The sequence below is a fragment of the Xyrauchen texanus genome, chromosome 20, assembly GCF_025860055.1.
Source record: "Xyrauchen texanus isolate HMW12.3.18 chromosome 20, RBS_HiC_50CHRs, whole genome shotgun sequence".
NCBI lineage: Eukaryota > Metazoa > Chordata > Actinopteri > Cypriniformes > Catostomidae > Xyrauchen > Xyrauchen texanus.
Window position 1 is genome coordinate 19,828,945 of NC_068295.1, and position 21,092 is coordinate 19,850,036.

At 36.0% G+C, this 21,092-nt stretch overlaps 1 protein-coding gene across 2 annotated transcripts in view; it reads left to right on the top strand.

Annotated features, from left to right (window-relative positions):
• ccdc85a (coiled-coil domain containing 85A) overlaps positions 1-18,613 on the top strand; it is a 48,536-nt gene extending 29,923 nt beyond the window's left edge. The window contains exons 3-5 of one of the 2 annotated variants that reach the window (XM_052151524.1): positions 14,089-14,146; positions 15,493-15,564; positions 16,867-18,613. In XM_052151524.1, the coding sequence (XP_052007484.1) occupies positions 14,089-14,146; positions 15,493-15,564; positions 16,867-16,882 (146 nt within the window). In that variant the 3' untranslated portion in view covers positions 16,883-18,613. The remainder of the gene's footprint in view (positions 1-14,088; positions 14,147-15,492; positions 15,565-16,866) is intronic. The other variant, XM_052151525.1, reaches the window with a different exon arrangement.
• Positions 18,614-21,092: the final 2,479 nt, after the last annotated feature.

Here is a 21,092-nt window from a genome sequence, read left to right on the forward strand (position 1 = left end):
GCTCATGTGTGAGCTCTTTGATGTCCTCAGAGCAGACACGCTATTCTGTTGTTCAAAGACAGTTGTTTCTTTTTTCAGTTATGTTTTTCATCTCTCCATTCAACCAATAACAAACAGGCTAAAGGCATTGGACTGATGTGAAACATATTGTACTGTAGGGTATTGGTGGGTGCCACAAAGAAAAAGAGACTGGTCATTTCTAGGGTTGACAACTGTCTACCAGCCAAATACAGGACATTTCAGCTCTAAGTACGGGACTTTTTTTTTCAGCAGAGCTCCTGCGCGTTACGATGGGCAATGGTTAAATATTTCCATCTAGAGCTTGTTTACTGAAGAAAACTATTGAAAAACAGTGTGGATGGACCCAAAAACGCTTAAAATAAAATTCACATTAATACAACGATAAGGAAGAACCAAATTTCTATAAATCTTCAATTTTGATAAACTTGCAATCAATAGAGAATTAAAAATATTTTTCTGTCAAGCATTTTCTTCCCCATAATTAAGCTTAAGCCTTTTCCTTTTTAAAAGCTCAACGAACCAGCTTTCACTTTCCATTTACAATTGGGGTTATACCACAAATAAATTGTAATAGCCTTTAGTTTATATCATTAAAACAATTAATCCCTCCACTTCCAGGGATATGAAAGTAGTATATTTCTCGTTAATTACATTGTCGTTGTTTTGGCAGGGAAAATTTTTTTATCAAGGGAAAATAAAAAAATACAAATACAAATTATGCATTTTAACTGAACCTGTGCATACTGTACTTTTGTATTAAAGTGATGCAGTTTTTCTCACCTTGTTTAAGTCTGTTTTAAAGAATGCGCAATGGCATATGCAATGTAATAATATCATGTCATGAATAGGTGCGTTTACTGGTGTTTTTGGAATCATAATGGCAAGAAAGAAGCACTTGAATTCTATATGTTTGACAAAATAATCCTGCTCCTGATTGAAAACACATCTGAAAACATGCTCTGATTGTCATTGATCTTTGCATTGGCCACTTCTGTTAGTGTGGTGTCCGCGTAATTTTCAACAGCCGATATCTCATACAGCTCACAGAAGGTCAATTTCTCTCGGTTTGTGAAACATTCTCAGCAGTTTGGCTGTGAGACACTAAAATACGGGACTAACAGTATCCAGCATGGATTTCATATAGAACGCAATTGTAACGAGTCAGGTGAGGAATGAGGATCTAAACGCAGCTTTAAAGAAACAAAACCCATGGAACCAAGTACAAAACATAACTACACATGTGAAAACTGACAAAGGAATCATGGGAAACAAGGGCTTAAATACACAAGGGAAAACAAGGGAACCTGGGGAAACAATCAGGGGAAAACCAATCAAGTAATAAAACTATAAAGGACTAAAAAACTAACAAAGGAAACATGAACGGGGAACTAAACATGGATTTCAAAATAAAAGTCAAGGCACAGAAACAGGGAATACATGACAGCAATTATGTTCCCTTAAATACAGGACAATTCAGGAGTCCTCTCATTTGAAAATGATCAGAAAGTGATTTTTATTTTATCAATATGCATTTTTACCATTCATTTGCCGATTTCCTAATTAAAGGAATATTCAAGGATCGATACAAGTAAGCTTAATTGACAGCATTAGTGGCATAATGTTGATTGCCAAATTATTTCACAATTCTTAAACAATAAATGTTTTAACATAATGTTATTGTGATAAAATCGCTTACTTATATTTTCTGTGTAAAGTTATTTCTGACTTTACAACTTCATTGCCGTGACGACATAATGCCGTAAACCCTAAAATAGCAATGGAAACTTTACAGCTCAAATAATAACAGAATAATTAATGTAGGTTTATAAATTATAAACTTAAAATGTATGCCTTTAAAGGTGCACAGTAATTTTTTCATCATAAAAGAAGTTTAACTCCTAAAGACATGAATTGTAATTTTGCAATATACAGTAAGTAGGATCACTCATGACCACTCATATTAAAATTAAGGTTCCACTCATATCAGTAACATTATAAGAGCTGTTTTATTCTACATGGAGAGGGTCCGCACATGGGGACTGCCATGTTAGAATCACATGACCAGCCAAATACTACTCGCTTAATTTCATTAACCGTCCTGTTATTTGACACTTTCACTCATTTATTAAATTAATCATGGCTGACTGTGTATGATAAATTTCTGCAGTGGCATCTGAATCTGAAAACTATTGATTTTAAATGATGCTGCATCCAAGCCGCTAGGTGTCACTGTTAGTCCAAGATGACATAAAGACAAAAGTCACTGAGTGCACATTTAAACCCTCCAGAAATTCATGTAGGTCTAGCTGCAGGCCTGAGACCTCCAAATGGGGGCGGAATCTCCAAAGAGGGTGGGGTTACTCCAAAAGGGGGTTGCGCCTACTCCAAAAAGGGACATCACTTCCACTCACGGTTAAGGTTAGGGAAAGGGTTAGGTTTGGGGCTCCCTATATCTTCAATGGCAATTTGGAGCTCACACCTCTTTTTGGAGCAATGTTTGCAGCTATTCTCTTCTCCATAAATTGTCCCCATTCACATCCATTGCAAGTGTCTCACTCTAACCTTAATTTTGCTTTTTTTATAAGAAAAGTAGGGACAAGTCTAAATAAGTTTTGTGATAATCAACATTATGCCACAAATGCTGTCAACTGAGCTTAACTTGTATTAAACCCAGAATGTTCCTTTAAATAACACTTTAAATAACATGATCTTATTTAACTTTTCTTAATTTAAATTAAGTATATCATAGAATCCAACATATGATTCATCTTAGTTTTGAGGTCCATTAACCAAAAGCATCATAATGTAGTTCTTGAAATGGAGTGCTCTATAGTAATTGTGCAGCGCTAAGAGCATCGATAGCTCATAGACTTATGCAGACACCTGAAGGACAATCATGAAATCATACTTCATACAATATAAATACCAATAGGTACACTTTATGCTGATACTTTAATATCAGGATATATGTGTTGTATTTATTTTTTTATTTAACAGACAAGTCTAATAATAATAATAATAATAATAATAATCATGAAATTCATAAAATACATATTCTAAATAGATGAATAGAATAATTAGTAAACAAATAGATTTACTTTTCTGGACTAGTTGGTAACAATAAAGTGGTGGCATGATTGAAGCAGACAACTGTATAAATTAATATAAGAGAGAGAGAAGATAAAGTTAATAACTCTATACCCCACATGAAAATTGTTTGTATTCAGTTGCTCATTATCCTACATTTACATGTATTCATTTGGCACACAGGTTTATCCTTGTCTCCTCTTCCTCTATGTAACCCAAAGGTTCTCTCTCCAGCATTACATATTGTGTAGCACCGTACATGCTGCATTGCTGTTACCATTATCACTTTTGGGAGTAAAGAGCAGACCTCCACTTTATTGGTGAATGTCCCTAAATTGCATCTTCCAAATGTCTCATTTTTGAACTTCGTTATATTAAATGAATGCTTGTAATTAGCAGGGTCATACACAGGCCCTCTACTCTCTTCACTAATCCTGTAAGCTTTTATACAGAGATTAATTGTGAAAATGAAATATTACAAATGTACACCTGATAATTGAAGCAGATTGTGTAAAATAAATAGATCGTTCTGCACAAAATTATTATAAATCTAATATGTAAATATGCAGTTAATTAGGTAAAAACATTTTTTTTTAGGGTGATGATGGGTTTGTTTAATGAGAGGCCCAGCAGCTGACCTTGTAAAGGGCAGCAGGAAAGCCCTGTACTCACTGATTACAGCAGAGATGGTATGGAGAGAGATAGAGAGGGAAAAAATTCCAGAAGAAAGGAGAGGGTTATGAAACAGCGTGAAAGAAGGGTTACATGCCAATATGGAATATGGCAATCAGTCTCTTGTCTTTTTATCACTTTAACAAGCACGTACACAGGCACAGACACATGGTATCTATGGGCAAGAGTCCATAGGCACACAGACAAAAAGGATAGCTGATAGACAGTGAGTGTCAGTGGCCTGTCTGCATCCCCTGCTGGAGCACACCGGCTACTCCCATATTAATGAAGAATCTACTGCAGTGCTGTTCAGAGCTAAACACTTACAATACCAATACAAAACACCACTACACAGCACTGCTGTATTTTATTCAAACTCTTGTTACTTTGTATTCTTCTTTATCTTCTCTACAATTTTCTGCAAGTAATTCAACACAAAACTGCTTAACAAACTCCACTGCATCTTTGTTTTATAGATAATAATAAGCCTTAGATCAACTATTTTGGAGTTTTATAAACTTAATATTTAGTATATATGATTCATATTTTTATTTTAAGGTTAAAGTTGGAAAATCCCTTGTTGACTTACACTTTTACGGCTATAAGCCTTTACTTGCTTATAGAATTGTGATTGGCTTTTCTGTCTTACATCTATCTTACCATTTATATCCAAGTGTACACTAGAAAGATGACATAGAAGCCAGGTTGTATGTGGATTCTCATGCAGTTGACAATACAAAATACATGCTAAATTTCATTAAAGTTTTAGGCTGCTCTGATGTGGCATTTCTTTTACGCAGAAAGAATGTCTTACTTACAACTTACCCACTATTCTTTTGCTGCCATGCAAACACTGCTATATCTTTCAGGAGATGCAGACAAGTCATATGTGGGTTCCCAAGGATGGCATTTGCATTTCTGTTTACATCTTAATAATTCAGTAATAAAGGAACAAGGTCACAAACAAGCTAAAAAGCAAACAATAAAACAGAAACATATTGCTGCTGGAGGAAAAATATCTGCTCTATTCACATTTAATTGAAGTACATGCTTGCCAGTAGCATTATATATTTTTTGTGCATTCACAAATAATGCTCACACTATAAATAATTTCTGCTTACCACCAGTATGTGTTGGGGCATGTGTGTGTCTGTAAAGGCTGTGTATGTGTATTTTTGAGGGGAAAATGTATTGTAGTCCTATGAGTTGCAAATGGCCAAGGCAGTTTAAACTCAGGGCTTTTTTTATTAGAAATATTGATAAATGCAACACGTACAAAAGCAGGTCAGAGGTTTAAGCACCTCCATGCATCTCCTGTAGCTGCTGTTCTGCTCCCTTCCTCACCGGTGCACTATTATAATGTTATTACTTTAAACGGATAGATGAGGCTTTAAACAGAGCAGGTATTTTCACCAAATTAAAGTATAAGTCCAGCAGTACACAGTTTAGGAGGAGGATAGACCAATTTGGACACATAACGACATCTTTCAAAAGTAAAATAATTCACTTTCTTGGTCTGTTCCCAAACACATGCTTATTTTAGACTTCTGCAGTTCGCAATGTTCTAAGCAGACTGTACTGAAAATAAAATGTTCTTCTATAAGGACCATACTATTTTATTGAATAGGAAGTCACATTTTTGAGAGTATCATAACTCCTTGATTTGATTATACAATATTGATTCTCACTGTCCAGGCCCTTTAAATTAATAAGCATTTAGGGATATTTCTACACAGCAAAGCAATATGAAATACAAGTGAGTGTGAACAGGCATGGAGAAATAAAATAAAACAAAAATCTGTCAATTCACACATTTATTAAATTTTCTGTGTGATGGCAACAGACTGGATTGCATTTCTTTAGTTTCAAATGGCACAAAAATTCTCAAGGGCACATATGACATATTCAGTACATTTAATAGCAGTGCTCTTTAAGATTTGGTCTGTGTACACACACACACACACACACACACACACACACACACACACACACACACACACACACACACACACACACACACACACACACACACGTTGGTCTACCTATCACTATGAGGACTTTATACTGTACAGACTATAGATTCTATCCCCTAAACCTAACACAACCCCTAAACATAACCCTCACAAAAATTTTATGTTTAATATGAGTTTTAAGCAATTTAAATTATGGGGACACTAGAAATGTCCTCATTAACCACATTTATAGCATAATACCCTTGTAATTACCAGTTTGTAACCTAAAGAATTGTCCTTGTAAACCACATAAACACACATACACACGCACGCACGCGCACACACACAAACACACACACACACACACACACACACACACACACACACACACACACATACTGTATGTTGGTGCAGCTATCCTTATGACGACTCTCTATAGACATAATGATTTTTATACTGTACGAACTGTAGATTCTATCCCATAAACCATCCCCTACCCCTAAACCTAACCCTCACAAAATCTTAAGTGGGTCCGACGCTTGACACTTAAGCGTGTCCAAATGCATCAGAAATAATTTGATTAATTAATTAATTAATTTGAGGCCAAGCAATGTCAGAAAACGTTAAAAACTTGAATTAGTTCATGAGCGGAACAATCAACTTGCAGAGCTAAAGTGAGTCTTAAATGTTAATTGCTGCACAGCCAAATCATGAAGTCATAATATATATATATATGATTAAGAATGATAAAAATAAATTGAGCCTTGAACTGTTACTGAACTGAATATAAGACGCAAGATCTCTGCTACAATTGACTGTTTAAAAGTGTATATACTGTATATAAAGATTGTAGTTTGTCAGTCCTACTGTATATAGTATATATATAAATAACAGTGAAGACAGATATATTTATATGCATAATGTTAAGGTCTGCAAATCAGGCATCACATTATGCTGCGCATGTTGTATATGTTCAAATTGTACACTGTTTATAGTACCATAGCTTCACAAAAATGAATATTGAGAAAAAGAAAGAGTGAAAGGAGGTTGCCAAAAGGAAAAATTCTTTGCAAAGCTAAATAAAAAGTACCAGCAAGCAAGCAGGTGAATCATGGTTAAAAATATTTTAAAATATCATTCACACTACCTGTATGTCTCCAGTAAAGTATTTTTTCCTCAAAATCAACGTGTAGCATTGTGTATGAAAGTAAAACAGATTAATATGTGTATACTGAGTAAAAAAAAATGAGTACAGATATATACATTATTCTACATCAGTTATATACTGTAAAAAAAAAAGTACCTGTTAATTTACACTAAATTACTGGCAGCACATATGGCAGTACATTACTGTAAAAAAATCATATGATACTGTTATTATTTACAACAATGTACCATTTACCATATACAGTACACTTACTGTTGTTTCTCTAATGAAATGTAGTACTGTTTTATATGAACTACAATCATATTATTGGCAACTGTTTAAATACTACTTTACTGTAATTGTCATCTGAAGGGTTTATCTCGCCCTTTTCCCCGGAATGCGCGTTCCTCTTTCAGTAATGGTTACGGTGTCTTGCGCACACTCACAATGAGAAAAAGGCTCTTCACAGCAGTTATGCTGTTGTGCTTATGCAGCTGAAACATTTTTCTTGAGCATTTACAAGCAACTGCTCCAAAAGCCTTTATGTTGTAATTATGCTGAATATACATGTTACTTTGAACCCTTTATTTATTTAGCAATTGAACAAGATAAAAGATTTACAATTAATTTAAAGCTACACTATGTAAGTTTTGGCCCTCTAGCGGTTAAAAAATAAAACTGCATGTGTCTTGCGGAAGAACATTGTTTTGGTAATGACGTAAGATGTGCATCAGCTCTGCTCCTCTGCACGTATGAATGTGGTTTGAGGCACACTGGAAACAGGACATCTTATCAGAGCGAATGAACAAATAAATAACGAAAGAAAGGAAATGACGGACATCCGAAAACATGTCATCTCAGCAGATAAGTGTCATATCGTATTCTGTTGTTTTGACTTATTGTAAACATTGATGTTTTGAAATAAATGGCATTAAAAAAGTTAGGCAATGTTTTTTAACATTAGACATAATGATTGCTAGACTGATAAAGTCAAACGTTGTAAAGTATTTATAACTACAGGATATTCTGGCCAAATAGACCATACCTTACAAAAATGACTACTGGCTACTACAATATCACTACAGTAAAACCATGGTTAATTTTATCCAGATAAAATATGTCTCTCAACTCCTCGACCTTCACTAGCCTAGTTTCCATCCACCTTTCGTGCTATTTTGTTATGGACAAAGTGAAAATGCAAAAATAAAATTGCGTAATTTGCCGCCTTCTGCCCATTTCCATTCAAATGGCCTTTTATTGATAAAAAGAGTGTGCGTGATGACTTCATGCCTAAAAAAACACTTTGTTGCGTAAGTTTTGTTTCAGTGCAAAATAAATCTGCCCTGAAACCGTTTCCATTGAGAAATGTGTGTTCGCTAATTCGCCTCCCAGGTGTCCCTAATTTTTTTCTCCAAAGTTTTGGTAAAATGGGGAGATTATTGAGACAATTCATTAAAATTAACCAGTTTACTATCATTTTAATTTCACAAATAAAAGCAATCAGAAGAAGAGGAAGTGCAATCAAAAGGGAACAGTTGCCCTTCTGATAGGACTGTAATATTGGTCTTGATGATGCGCCTATTGCAGATTGGCACCGGTTCCGACCCGAAAGCGGATCATTATGGCCCTGTTCAAGCTGGCAACCTGCCGGCAAAAGTAGTGGGGAAACTTTCTGTTTCAGTATAAGGACCATCAATTGAAGTGTATATGCACAGCTATTAAAGAAAAAAAAAATTATGCTGTGTAATATCAGGGTTTACATATGATACATTCCTGATATTCAATTTTTTAATAATCATCTAATCAAAAGCATCGCCATCACAACTGCATTATGTCCCACATATTTCTCAAGCAACTTTTAACGACCAACTGAACTTGATTATCATTTAAAAAGTATTTTATCTTCAAAATGCAAATTTATATTTTCTGAAGAAGCAGTAAATGCGATCTGAGGTAAAGATATATTTAAAATATTTAAATGTTTTAAAATGTTTAAAGCTTGTTTTCTGAAAGTGAACTCAGCATTGGATAAATAGTTCTGATAGTTTATAGTCTTGAAAAAATTGCAGAACATTCTGAGAATGCCATTCAGCCTACTGTTTTCATCTACAGAACAGGGTACGGCTAATTTAAATTTGAGAAAATGCATATATCCATCCATCCATCCATCCATCCATCCATCCATCCATCGTCAACCGCTTATCCTGTGTACAGGGTCGCGGGGGGCTGGAGCCTATCCCAGCTAACATTGGGCAAAAGGCGGGGGACACCCTGGACAGGTCGCCAGTAAAATGCATATATAGGTCTAAAAAATATTAAAAAAAATATTTTTTTAAATGTAATGCTTTTTTCATTTGGTTTTATTTATTTAATTTAATACAGGGGATTTTGCTGGCATTTTTTAAAAAGTAGACTAAACAATAATTTAATAGAATAGGGCTGTAAGTGTTCCAAAAAAAAAAAAAAAAAAAAAGCACGCTGAAGCTTTTTATTCTTAATTTAAAACATCTTTTTTGCACAGAAATTATATGTTTTTTGTACTGTGGGCTAATTCCTTGACTGTCGTCTATTATTTTAATGGTGTGGAAAAGAAACTTTAATAAATAAACTGATGGATACTGAGATTAAATTAATCAAAAACAGTGGCCATTCATTTGTTCAATGTGCACAAGATATTTGTGTTGGCACTCCTGGAAGTGTCACATTTGCAGATCGCTCTATATGCTGTAAAGATCAATCAATACAATGAATTGGCTTTCAATATTGTTGTCATAACTTACACAGGCTAACGATTGGGGCAAACTCTGTCATGTGACAATACATTTTTGCATTAATGTCAATTTTATCGACAAAAGTGTTTCCAAACCATTTTTTCGTGACATTTGATGTATCGACCATAGAGTTTATGTGCACGAGTTAAACGGAAAAAATATATGGAGTAGTGGTGGAGTAGTGGTCTAAGCACATAACTGGTAATCTGGTACGAGCCCCATGGCCACCACCATTGTGCCCTTGAGCAAGGCACTTAACTCCAGGGTGCTCCGGTGGATTGTCCCTGTAATAAGTGCACTGTAAGTCGCTTTGGATAAAATCGTCTGCTAAATGTAAATGTAAATGTCAACATTTGATACGTTTTAGCGATAATGTGAGTTCCCATCAGCTTAATTTTAATGATCAAAAACGTAGTTACTGTTACAAAGTCAATGCAAGGAATCTCTTTTATTTATTACTATTAGTATTAAGGAAATATTAAGAGTAGAGACATGGGAAAAAGTATGTCAAGGGCAGAGATTAAAACCCAGATCTCCACACACACACGCACACAAAGATCCCCCATTTAGCCTTAACAGACTGTAGGGGCAAGTGCTGTTAGCGAGCACCTATGAAGGCCGGAACGCTACACGAGGGGTGGGTGGCCAGCACCACGCCCGACCGCCTTTGTCTCCCCAGTGGCGATGTTTTACACACCACACCAGGTACTCATTTTAGGCTGAGTCGACCTAGCTGAGGCCCGGGACCGGTTCAGATAATCGTCACTGGTGTTGGCCATGAGCGTGAATCGAACACGGGTCGCCAGGTTCGCGCTCATGGCCAACACCAAAACTAAAAACTAGATTGTGTATAGGCCTAATATGATTTGTAAGGTAACTAAATATTTTAGCATTAATGAATGCATGATGTCTCTCTTTCTCCACTGTAAAAAACAAAAAAACTGCGAATCGATTATAGTGCTGTTTTATATATATATATATATATATATATATATATATATATATATATATATATATATATATATATAACTGAAAAAGTACTGCAGGGTGCATCTGTATGTCACAAATCTCACAATGCATTGTTTAATACTGTAAAATACTGTAAATACTCACATAAATTTACAGCAATTTCTTACAGTGTACACACACTGAGAACTTTATTAGGAACACTCTGGTCCTAATAAAGTGCCTGACATGGTCTTCTGCTGTTGTAGGCCATCCACTTCAGTGTTCAACGTGTTGTGCATTCTGAGATGCTACAGAGTAACACTCTGTAATTGAGTGGCTTTCTGAGTTACTGTAGCCTATCTGTCAGCTCAAACCAGTCTGGCCAATTTCTGTTGACCTCTCTCATCAACAAGGTGCTTCTGTCTGCAGAACTGCTGCTCAAATTTTGTTTTTGGCACCATTTTGATTAAACTCTAGAGAAAGTAGTGCGTGAAAATCCCAAGAGATCTGCAGTTACAGAAATACTTAACCAGCCAGTCTTGTGCCAAAAAAACATGCCACGGTTGAAATCACTGAGATCAAATTTTTTCCCCATTCTGATGGTTGATGTGAACATTAACTGAAGCTCCCGACCTGTATCTGCATGATATTATGCATTGCACTGCTGCCTGCCACACCATTGGCTGATTAGATAATTGCATGTAAAAAAAAGTAGGTGAACAGGTGTTCCTAATAGAGTACTCAGTGAGTGTATATTTTGCAAAAAACTTAACATAATATTATAATATTTACATAATAACAAATATATAATATCACTTAATATATAATAAATAGCTACTTAATAACATATAATAACATCATAACTAATAACTGCATATCTATAGACAATGCTATTCTATATAACAACAAGTGAAATGTCGGTTACACTTTATTTAACAGTGTCCTTTTTACAGTATAATTACACAAGTAAGTACTGAGTAATATTAATTAACACTTACGTACTTGCTTTAGGTTTAGGGTTTGGGGTTAATTGCTTGTAATTATGCATATTTTACTGTTATTACCATAGTCAATACATGTAATATGCACAACAAGGACACTGTAAAATAAAGTGTTCCCGAAATATCTAATTCTTCCATTCAAGATAAGACACAACCATAAGGCTCAAGGTCAGAGAGTGAGTTCTGAGCATCAGGAGCAGGTACTGGTGAGAGGATTTTAGTGACTGTAAAGGGACACAATACCAAGAGTTTGATAAGGAGTAAGATAGACATGGTAATCTCTGAACAAAGTTTGTAAAGAATGTAAGAGCCATTGCCCCAGTAGAGAGATGCTAGATAAAACTGTGTATGTTGTGTGTACATTCACTCCCAGAACGCAAGTCTCTTGGGTTCCAGTGAAGTATTACTGTAATATCTCTTAAGCAAAACAAATCAATAGATAAACAAATTGCTACTTGGTGTTATTCTTAAGTAGCTCTAGAGTGAGTGTAGAAGTAACACTTGACTCAGACATAAGGTACTTTTCATTAGCAGACACTCAGGGTCACAACTCCTGCTGGTGCAATCACACTGTATGTATTAAGGAATAAGCAAGCTTTTCTCTCTCTCGCTCTCCATCACTCTTTGTCTCTCTTTCTCTCCCCATTTCCTTTTTCACCCTCATTCTCCATTGGTAAATAGCACTGTGTGAACAAGACACAAATTACCAGGTAATCTCACTAACCCCATAATTGTACACCCTTATTTTTTCACAGATTCACAGTAGGTTATTTAATTATGTGCTCACTCATCTTCCACAATTGACATCTAAGCTCTGCAAGGGGTGCAAGAACCTCCAGAATCTTTCCAGATTCTTATTTAAAATAATGATCCACACTGACAGATGTTTCGGCTACTAGACCATCCTCAGCATGTCTGAAACATCTGTGTTTGTTCCCCCCATGTTAATAAAAAAATAAGAAACAAAAAGATTGGAATGCGGATCATTATTTTAATGTTTTGGACATTTTATATTTATGCATTTGGAGGACACTTTGATACAAAGCAACGTGCATTTAAGCAATGCATTTGTATCAGTATGTGTGTTCCCTGGGAATTGAACCCATGACCTGTTCCTGTAGCTCAACTGATAGAATACTAGCAATGTCAAGGTCATGGGTTTGATTTCCAAAGAACAAATGTACTAACCGATAATGCACAGCTCATTCAGTATCGGCTGATACAGATAATTGTACTTTTTAATTTAAATTTTCTTCGTTTTTGTTCATCAGAAGAAATAAAGTCATACACACCTGGAATAGCATGAGGTTGAGTAAATGATGAGAGAATTTATATTTTTGGGTGAACTGTTCCTTTAAACTGGCGCTGCTAGCTAATTAATTAAAAACGATTCACATAAAATAGATGGAATATTGACTTCACTATCTGTGTCATAACATTGGAAAAGTCTCAACTCATTAAATACAATAAGCACATTAGTTTCACTTACTAACTTGTGTTTTTCACTTTCGGTTCACTTTCGGTTTCGATTTTCCCAGTTATCAGCCAGTAATATATCAACTGACAATATATTGTGCATCCCTGCCTAAATGGTTTACATTTGTATTTAACATTTATTTATTTGGCACACACTTTTATCCAAAGCACCTTGCATTTAAGCTGTACACTTTATTAATATAGGCTGTGTTCCATGGAATTTGAACCCATGAGCTGTTTCTGAAGCTCATGCTAACTGTAGCTAGCAACAGCAAGGTTGTGGATATGATTCCCAAGGAACATATGTACTATTAAAAAATGTACACCTTGAATGTGCTGTAAATGGCTTTGGATAAAAGTTTCTGCCAAATGAAAAAATGTAAATGTAAAATGACGCTTCCAACGTGCTCTACCAGTTGAGCTATAAGAACAGAATAATTATGTGCAAATATATTAACAACACAACCAGAACATTAAAATGACAGTTATGAACACAGCCAAATACTGTAGATGGTTAGACAGACGGCCAGATTCTGCACACACAGCTAGGCCAGGTGTAATATGCCTTCGTCTGTATTCTGAGTGAAACACTACAGCTCCCAGTTCTCAGCCAGATTTATTTGCAGAGCTGCTACTGCTGCTTACCTTATTTGCTATGTTGAAGAACTGCATTTTGTTTTCCCTTTTTTTAAAAAAAAAAAAAAAATCCTAGTAATGCCTATTTAAGCACACAGAAGAATTTAGAAGACATGCCATAATTTAAACTTATAGGCTACCTCACACCATTTACTTAAATAGGCAGTGTAAAAACAGGCCCTTGGGTTAATTAGCTGGTCTATAAACAAGTGAATAATTATCATAATTTCTAAATCAATGAGTCAGCCCACTATTGTTCTGTGACACTCAGGCTTGGTATATTGTTATTAAAGGAGCTGTTATTTTTTTTTTTAACAACATTATAATTTAAACATCAATACTAAATTTACAGCTAATATGTTCTTTTTCCTTTGCAGCTCTGATATCAGCTGGCTGTTGCACCAGCTCCTGTAGAAGTGTCAAGCTTTGGGACAGGTAAGATTTGCATCAGTACAGTTTTATTGAACTACACAGTGTAAAGGAGATGCTTTGCAGCATTTTACTTATGCATAAATTATATGGAAATATGATTTCTTAGTAGAGTTTACACAGGGAGAAATGTGTATGCTTGAGTTAGTGTATAGACCTATATAAGAGAGGGATGTGGCTTTAATGCAAGTATGAGGTAGATTTATTGGCTGTGCTCTGGAAGGTCTGTAGGGTTAAATGAATCCTGACTCCTCTCTCAGATGTGCTCCATCTACAGTAACAGAATCAAGGAAGGAAGTTCATATTTAGTGGTGAAGCAGATCTAATGGACAAATAATTCTACCTGCAGGGAAGAGAACGGTTTTACCTCTTGATTTTGCTGAGTTTACACCAATTTCTACTCACACGCATTAAGATATGCATGCATGCATGCTTTTAAGGTATGGTAATAAGGGTGTGACCAGTGGTGTAGTCCTACCACCTCTGTACATATCGTAAAGGGGTAATTCCTTCAATTCGGCAACATTCTGGCTTTGAAACATAAAACATACTTTATATATGAATAAGTGTATTCATGTTTCATCATTACAGGGACATATTAAAGATTACATTAGTCATACTGGTCAAGCTAAGTTACTAAAAACAATTCAGATATCCATCCAGTCAAATGGGCAGCATCAGGGTGGACAATAACAGGGTGGACATTCAGTGGATAAATGAACCACTACATGGTATGTGATTAATATCTAGGAAAAACATATTCGTAAACTAATATTTACGATTTTATTTCTGTTAACATAAATACTGTATATTGACATTTAAAATTATATTAATTTCCCATATATATATATTCCCATAATAGGGTTATGCTTGACCACATATGACTAACACCACAAAATAAAGGAACATATAAATAAATCAATAGAGTTATAAATTATTTAGAATTTATTTTTGTCAAAGATTTTTGATGTGCAGTTTTTTAAGTACAAAATACACATTCAGTGCGAACATACCCTACTAAACTTAGAATGAAAAACGCTTTAATACAATGACCAGGAAGAAGAGTGAAAGAGAGAGAGAAAAGGTTTAACATAAAAATTGTGTAGTTCTCCTGGGTTTAGTGTCATTGCTTTTGCAGTAAATAGTGTTTATCTTAAGTTTAACTTGTCTGTCTCTCTCTCTCTCTCTCTCTCTCTCTCTATACCAGAACGAGCTCTGACATATGCAATAAAATGTAATGGCATGTCATGAATAGGTGCATTTACTGGTGTTTTAAAATCCCAATGGTGGGAAACAATTAACATGTGCTCAAATGTTATATGATTTTGACAAAATGATCTTACTTCTAACAGAAAACACACGCTGATTGTTACTGATCATCCATTTAAAGCAACAGCCGACATCTCACACAACTCACGTGAAAGGTGTGTGTGTTTCAGGACAATTTCTCTTGATTTGTGAAACATTCTCTGCAGTTTGTTGTGTGACTCTAAAATACGGGACATACGGCATCGCGTATGGATTTCATAAGGAACACAATTTTTCCCCTTAATTCCTTATTTTACAAGATGTTTGGCATATTTTGTTAATTAATTTGACCTGATACTGCTTCAGCGTGAAGGTGACTCTCTCTCTACTCACTGTCATAAATTCCCTCAGTCGATGATGGTGACGACAACAGTTGTCGGGGGCAGGGAATTCAAGTGATAATGATCATTTTAGTAATGATATTGTATTTTCTAAGTGTTCTGTTTTTATTGTGCAGCACATTGGTCAACCCTGGTTGTGTTTAATGGTGCTATATAAATAAAATTGACATTGATATAATGCACCAGTTACAACAAAGAATCTCCAGTTTCATAAAACAGCATCCAATACAGATAAGGGAAAATAACTACAGTATATTATGGACTTCTGAAGGAGCAAAACAAGTGTGTATACTGAGGGTATACAATAATATTGATCCTTAGAAGTCATTATACACAAACAGCCCTGGGATAAAAGTATGCATATGGCGTATACGGCCCTGACTACACCACTGGTGTGGACTCAAGTGGACTTAACATAAACAATCCCTAAGTAGTAAAAAGCACAGTTCAAAAAAACTGTGATGGGCACAGACTGGCTGTAGACAGGGGTGACAGCAGGGTCTGGCTGGGCAACTGAACTGGAGGGCAGACAGGGCATGCAGATAAACAGGTGATAGGATCCCGACATAAAACCTGAAAAGAGTGTTGGGACTTCATATGCCATGAACACGATAATTTGAGAGCTTGAATATACAGGTTCAGTACAAATGTGAACTTGTTTAAAGGGAAAATTATATCATCATTCATGTACGATAATAATTTTCTAACTTTAGTGTAAAGAGAAGCTTTTTTCCATAAAATGAACATGGATGGGGACCAGAGGCGATCAATAAAAGCCAATCAAAAACATAAAATCAGCCCATATGATTTGTGCACTATTATAGCTTTACAGACTTAAATTGAACTCCTCATTTAAGTCACTGGTTCTCAACCTTTTTGAGACCAAGGCCCACCATTGTCTTGTTAACTTATTTTAATGGACCTTAAGGAATGACGTGAGGGTTAGTAATTCATTTTAGTTAAACTATTATTTAGCATTACCTTTAATGCTATTCAATTTCCACATTTGGCTAGGCCTCTACACTGTAAATGTAGCGGTTTCATTAATACTAATCAACTGCTCATTTCACCCTATAGTTTTGATGCCTCCTGACCATTGCCTTGACTGGATCCAGCGTTGGGACCCAGGCCATGAAAAAGGATCCCTGTGCTTTCATGTCACCTGCAGTGACGAAGAGATGGAAGGAGAGGATAAAAATAAAATTATTTAAGGACTAAACACTCTGTAGCAGCCAGCCTCTACCATTGCCCCATCATGGTGATTCCTGGTCTACTAATACAACTTACAGCCCTGCACAACAAAGGCCTGAAAAAGGGATTCCTTAGGAGTCAAACAGCTGGAAATAACAAGATTGCCAAAAGGATTTCTCAAACGGGAGAGTTAATTATCTCTCTTTTGCCAACAAAATAGACCTACCTCCAGAAAAAATAATTATTATTATTTCGGACTGAGAGGCTATTTTTGTTTACAGTTGCCAAAACACAGACGCAGTCATCTGACAAAACCTTTGCACACATAGGCAGACATGTTTTATCAGACTGGTCTAATGGCTCTGAGAATAAGGGCAACATTTCTTAAGCTGTGTGTAGGTAAGAGCAATACTGAGTGTCAGTGGCTTGCAAGTTTAATTAGACATTCTAAATATTAGCTGAAATTTCAATGAGAATGACATATCGATCACTGCCTGGCTTTCATTTATGGCATAGTTCACCCAAAAATGTAACTTTTTTACTCACCCTTATGTTGTTACAAACAGTTTTCTTGTGTGAATTTATCTAGCAAAATGTGTAAGGCGCTCTTCTCCATACAATGTTTGTGCAACATAAGGGTAATAAAATTCAAGTTCTGTAATCATTTACTCAAATGATTACAGAACTTGAATTTTGGGTCAGCTATCCCTTAATGAGCTGTTTGAGGACCTATATATTCTGTGTTGTCTACCGTATGTCAATTTAACTTTTGAGATGTCTATAGTAATTTAAAACTCTGCACTGGAACAGTAGGCGCACCAAAACACCTCTCCTGTCTCTCAATATCCCATAACTGATGTTTTTGAAGACACAGAGTGTTTCGTTGTGAAAGAAGCACATAGAACGCTGCTGCTATGAGCAAGACTTGTGTAGCCAGACGCATAAGGCTTCCTTTGTGTCGAGTCCTCTTACTCCCCTTGCTGCCAAAATCAAGCATCCAAATCACAAAGCTACAGTATATGGAAGCTTCCCAAATCCTGACCATTTCCATACTTTGTGAAATTGCCAAACCCATTTAATGGTTTACCAATAAAATGGGATTTTGTTCTGCATCTGTCTGTGGATTCAAAAGGAAGGGTGGTCTTATGGCTCTGTTAGAAAACCTTATCTGTCTGGTTTTAATAGAAAACACATTCTCTGTTAATTGACAAACAAAATCACAGACTTGTCCACATACATCTTCCTTCTCTCCCACTGGTCAACATAGACCACCATCTTTTCAGGATGTATTCGACTGAACATCTTCTGGCTGACCATACAAATCATACACACATTTGTTCTCTGTATTGTTGTGTTTCAATTAACCAAATTTTATACTTATATTTTTGCCCTCACTGAACATTACTGACTTTTCCAAAGCCAACATCACACACCTTGTAAACCATTAATCCTTCTGTATAAATACAGCAAAAGCAACTTGATAAGTTCATTAACCTGTGATCTTTTTTATTTTTGTTGACAGATTATGAGACAGAACAAATATTAATATATATACATCTTTTATGTATTTAAAAAGTAAAGAGTAGTTTAAGGCTTAGTTTTTTACATATGATAACTATAATTATTATTTTTGATGTACTGGTATTATTGAATCTATAAACATTATATTAAGAGATGTATGTTAAAGACAATAAAGTCTTCTTTATGTAAAATACTTCACTAATTTGGCTCTTATTTCGACTCACTTTTATTTACTCACCTTCATGTTGTTCCGAACCTATGACTTTCTTGTTTAGGCCACACACACAATGAAGCTGCGTACACACTGCCAGCGACTCTGTCGCTGCAGATCGGCAGTGGCTTGCGGTTAGGTTGCTAGTGGGCGTTCCCACTACTGGTTGCCTAGTAACGTTTATAAATGACATTCATGGAAGCCATTCCATTGCTGTTGACAGCGAATCACTTTTCTTGCCGCTAAAAACAAACATTTTGGAGGGAAAAGACTAAATATAAATGGAATCGGTACATAAAATGCTTTATATCAAAGATGAACGAGAAACAAGGTGTGCTCTTTGCCATAGCGGCTGTTTATCTGCGGCGAAAACACAAACGCCGGTCTGTCTGTGTCCACAAAACCATTAATTCCCGGAGTCAGAACGGTGAGTACCACCGGCTGGTGCAGGAGCTGTGGCTGGATGAAGTCCGGTTCCAGCAGTACTTCAGGCTTGACAGGACCCAGTTTGATGAGCTGCTGCAGAGGGTGGGTGCCCTGATCTTTCCATTACTGCAGGAGCTGAGAGAGAGAGAATGATCACGTGAGCTATACTGTCTTCTCTTATATTAGCTGTCGCTCCCGTAAGTCGCTCTTCATTTAAATAAAATGAAACTTGTCTCAACGCGTCACTGGACATGCCCACATCTGGTCGCCAACGGTCGTGAAAATTGAAAATTAATGGGATGGTGTCGCTGTCTTGCGCAATGTCGCTGGCAGTGTGTACGCAGCTTGAGTCCTAATGTCTGCGTTTTCCTTATGCTGCAATGCAGCACACTTTGGGATCTGGCTGAGAGCTGCCTAAATGCCTACCTGAACAAAAAACACCAAATCCATCAACACAAACATCAGACCAAGAGGAAACCATTGGCTCTATAAATAATCTTCATCCACTCTGTCCCTTTCTCTCACTCTCTATCTCTCACAGATGCACACACATTTTTATTAAAAAGTGCATCTTCATATTTACACCAATCAATACAATAATGCTTCACAGTGGATGCGACCCAGAATGAGCTGCTGGAAAATAAAGACTTTAAAATGCAGTGCCGCGTATAAATAGTTATGAATTGATAAACCGGTGAAATGCAGATATTCTGTGTTTGCATTCCGGTAGGCTTAAACCAAGCCCTGCCGGAGGGATTTGTTGCAGAATGAGGCAATACAAGTTAGGCTGTTATTTACTTAAAATTGTATACTTAATATTACAAGTAATATTTAGAGCGGGTCATATAATGTATTTTTAATTTCCCCCCCCCCAGAGGTTCACACATAAAAGTTAGTTAATAAATAATAAAAATGTAATTTTAGAGTGAATCATGTTCACCATTGTTTATTTAAGCACTGTTCCTTAAGGTGTTATCAACTGAGGAAAAATGTCTGAAGGGTGATGATGCTTGTCAGTAATTCGACAAAAGCGTGTCGATTTCCCTTAAATTATATCATGTTTAAACATGATCGCAGGTGTTCATTTGTAATTGTGGGATTCTTCAGGATATTCAGAGTGGTTCTACTCATTAGTACTTCTGATGTTATGAGTAATTCTCTGTCTTTTCTCTGTATAGCTGTGACTGGGCAAGCCAAGTTTCCTATCACCCAATAACAGTCATGTCTCAATGTATGTCTCTGTCTAAATGTCAAAAAGATGAGGAAGATTAGAACAACTCATTTTTGCTGCTAAGTTTAAATGAATGTTCTTTATTGTCTGGGAAGGAAGTTTTGAGTTGTAAATGTACAGCAAGGTCTTTTGTCTAAAAAATAAGAAAACAATGGATTCCTTGTGATATATGACCCCTTTAAAAATGTTGTTGTGACATAGCTGCAACCCTATTGCAGATTTTAATAAATAAGAAGAACCAATGCTCACAGAGAGAAGAGAGATTTTACCTTCTCACTTTAGGTCTTCTCATAGAGTTATGGGCTTGTCTCATTTTCTCCAATATGACGTTTTCAACTTCAGCGAGCAGACGCCATTACAGCAGGTCATTCATGGATTAAAAAGGTTACATAAACAGGCTTTGTTTTGTTTGTGAAAGTAATTTAACAGAACCAGTACCTACCTGGTGTGTACTTGTTGCCCCCAAAGTTCAGTGACTCATTTTGGTTTTGAGATAAATAGCAATTATGGCAGTGTTATTAGTTTTGCGTGTCTCGTTATCTGTTGTTTTAGAGGCACTATCGGTGCTCTGTTTAGACCCATGGCAACAATCGCTGATAAGTTTCTGACTCTTAAAATGGACCTGCTGGTGGCATTGGTGACATTTAAAATGGTTGGTGATTTGCATGCCCTGTCAATTAATCCCTTATGTATGGATTTTGCATCAGGGTGTTCAAGGGTGGT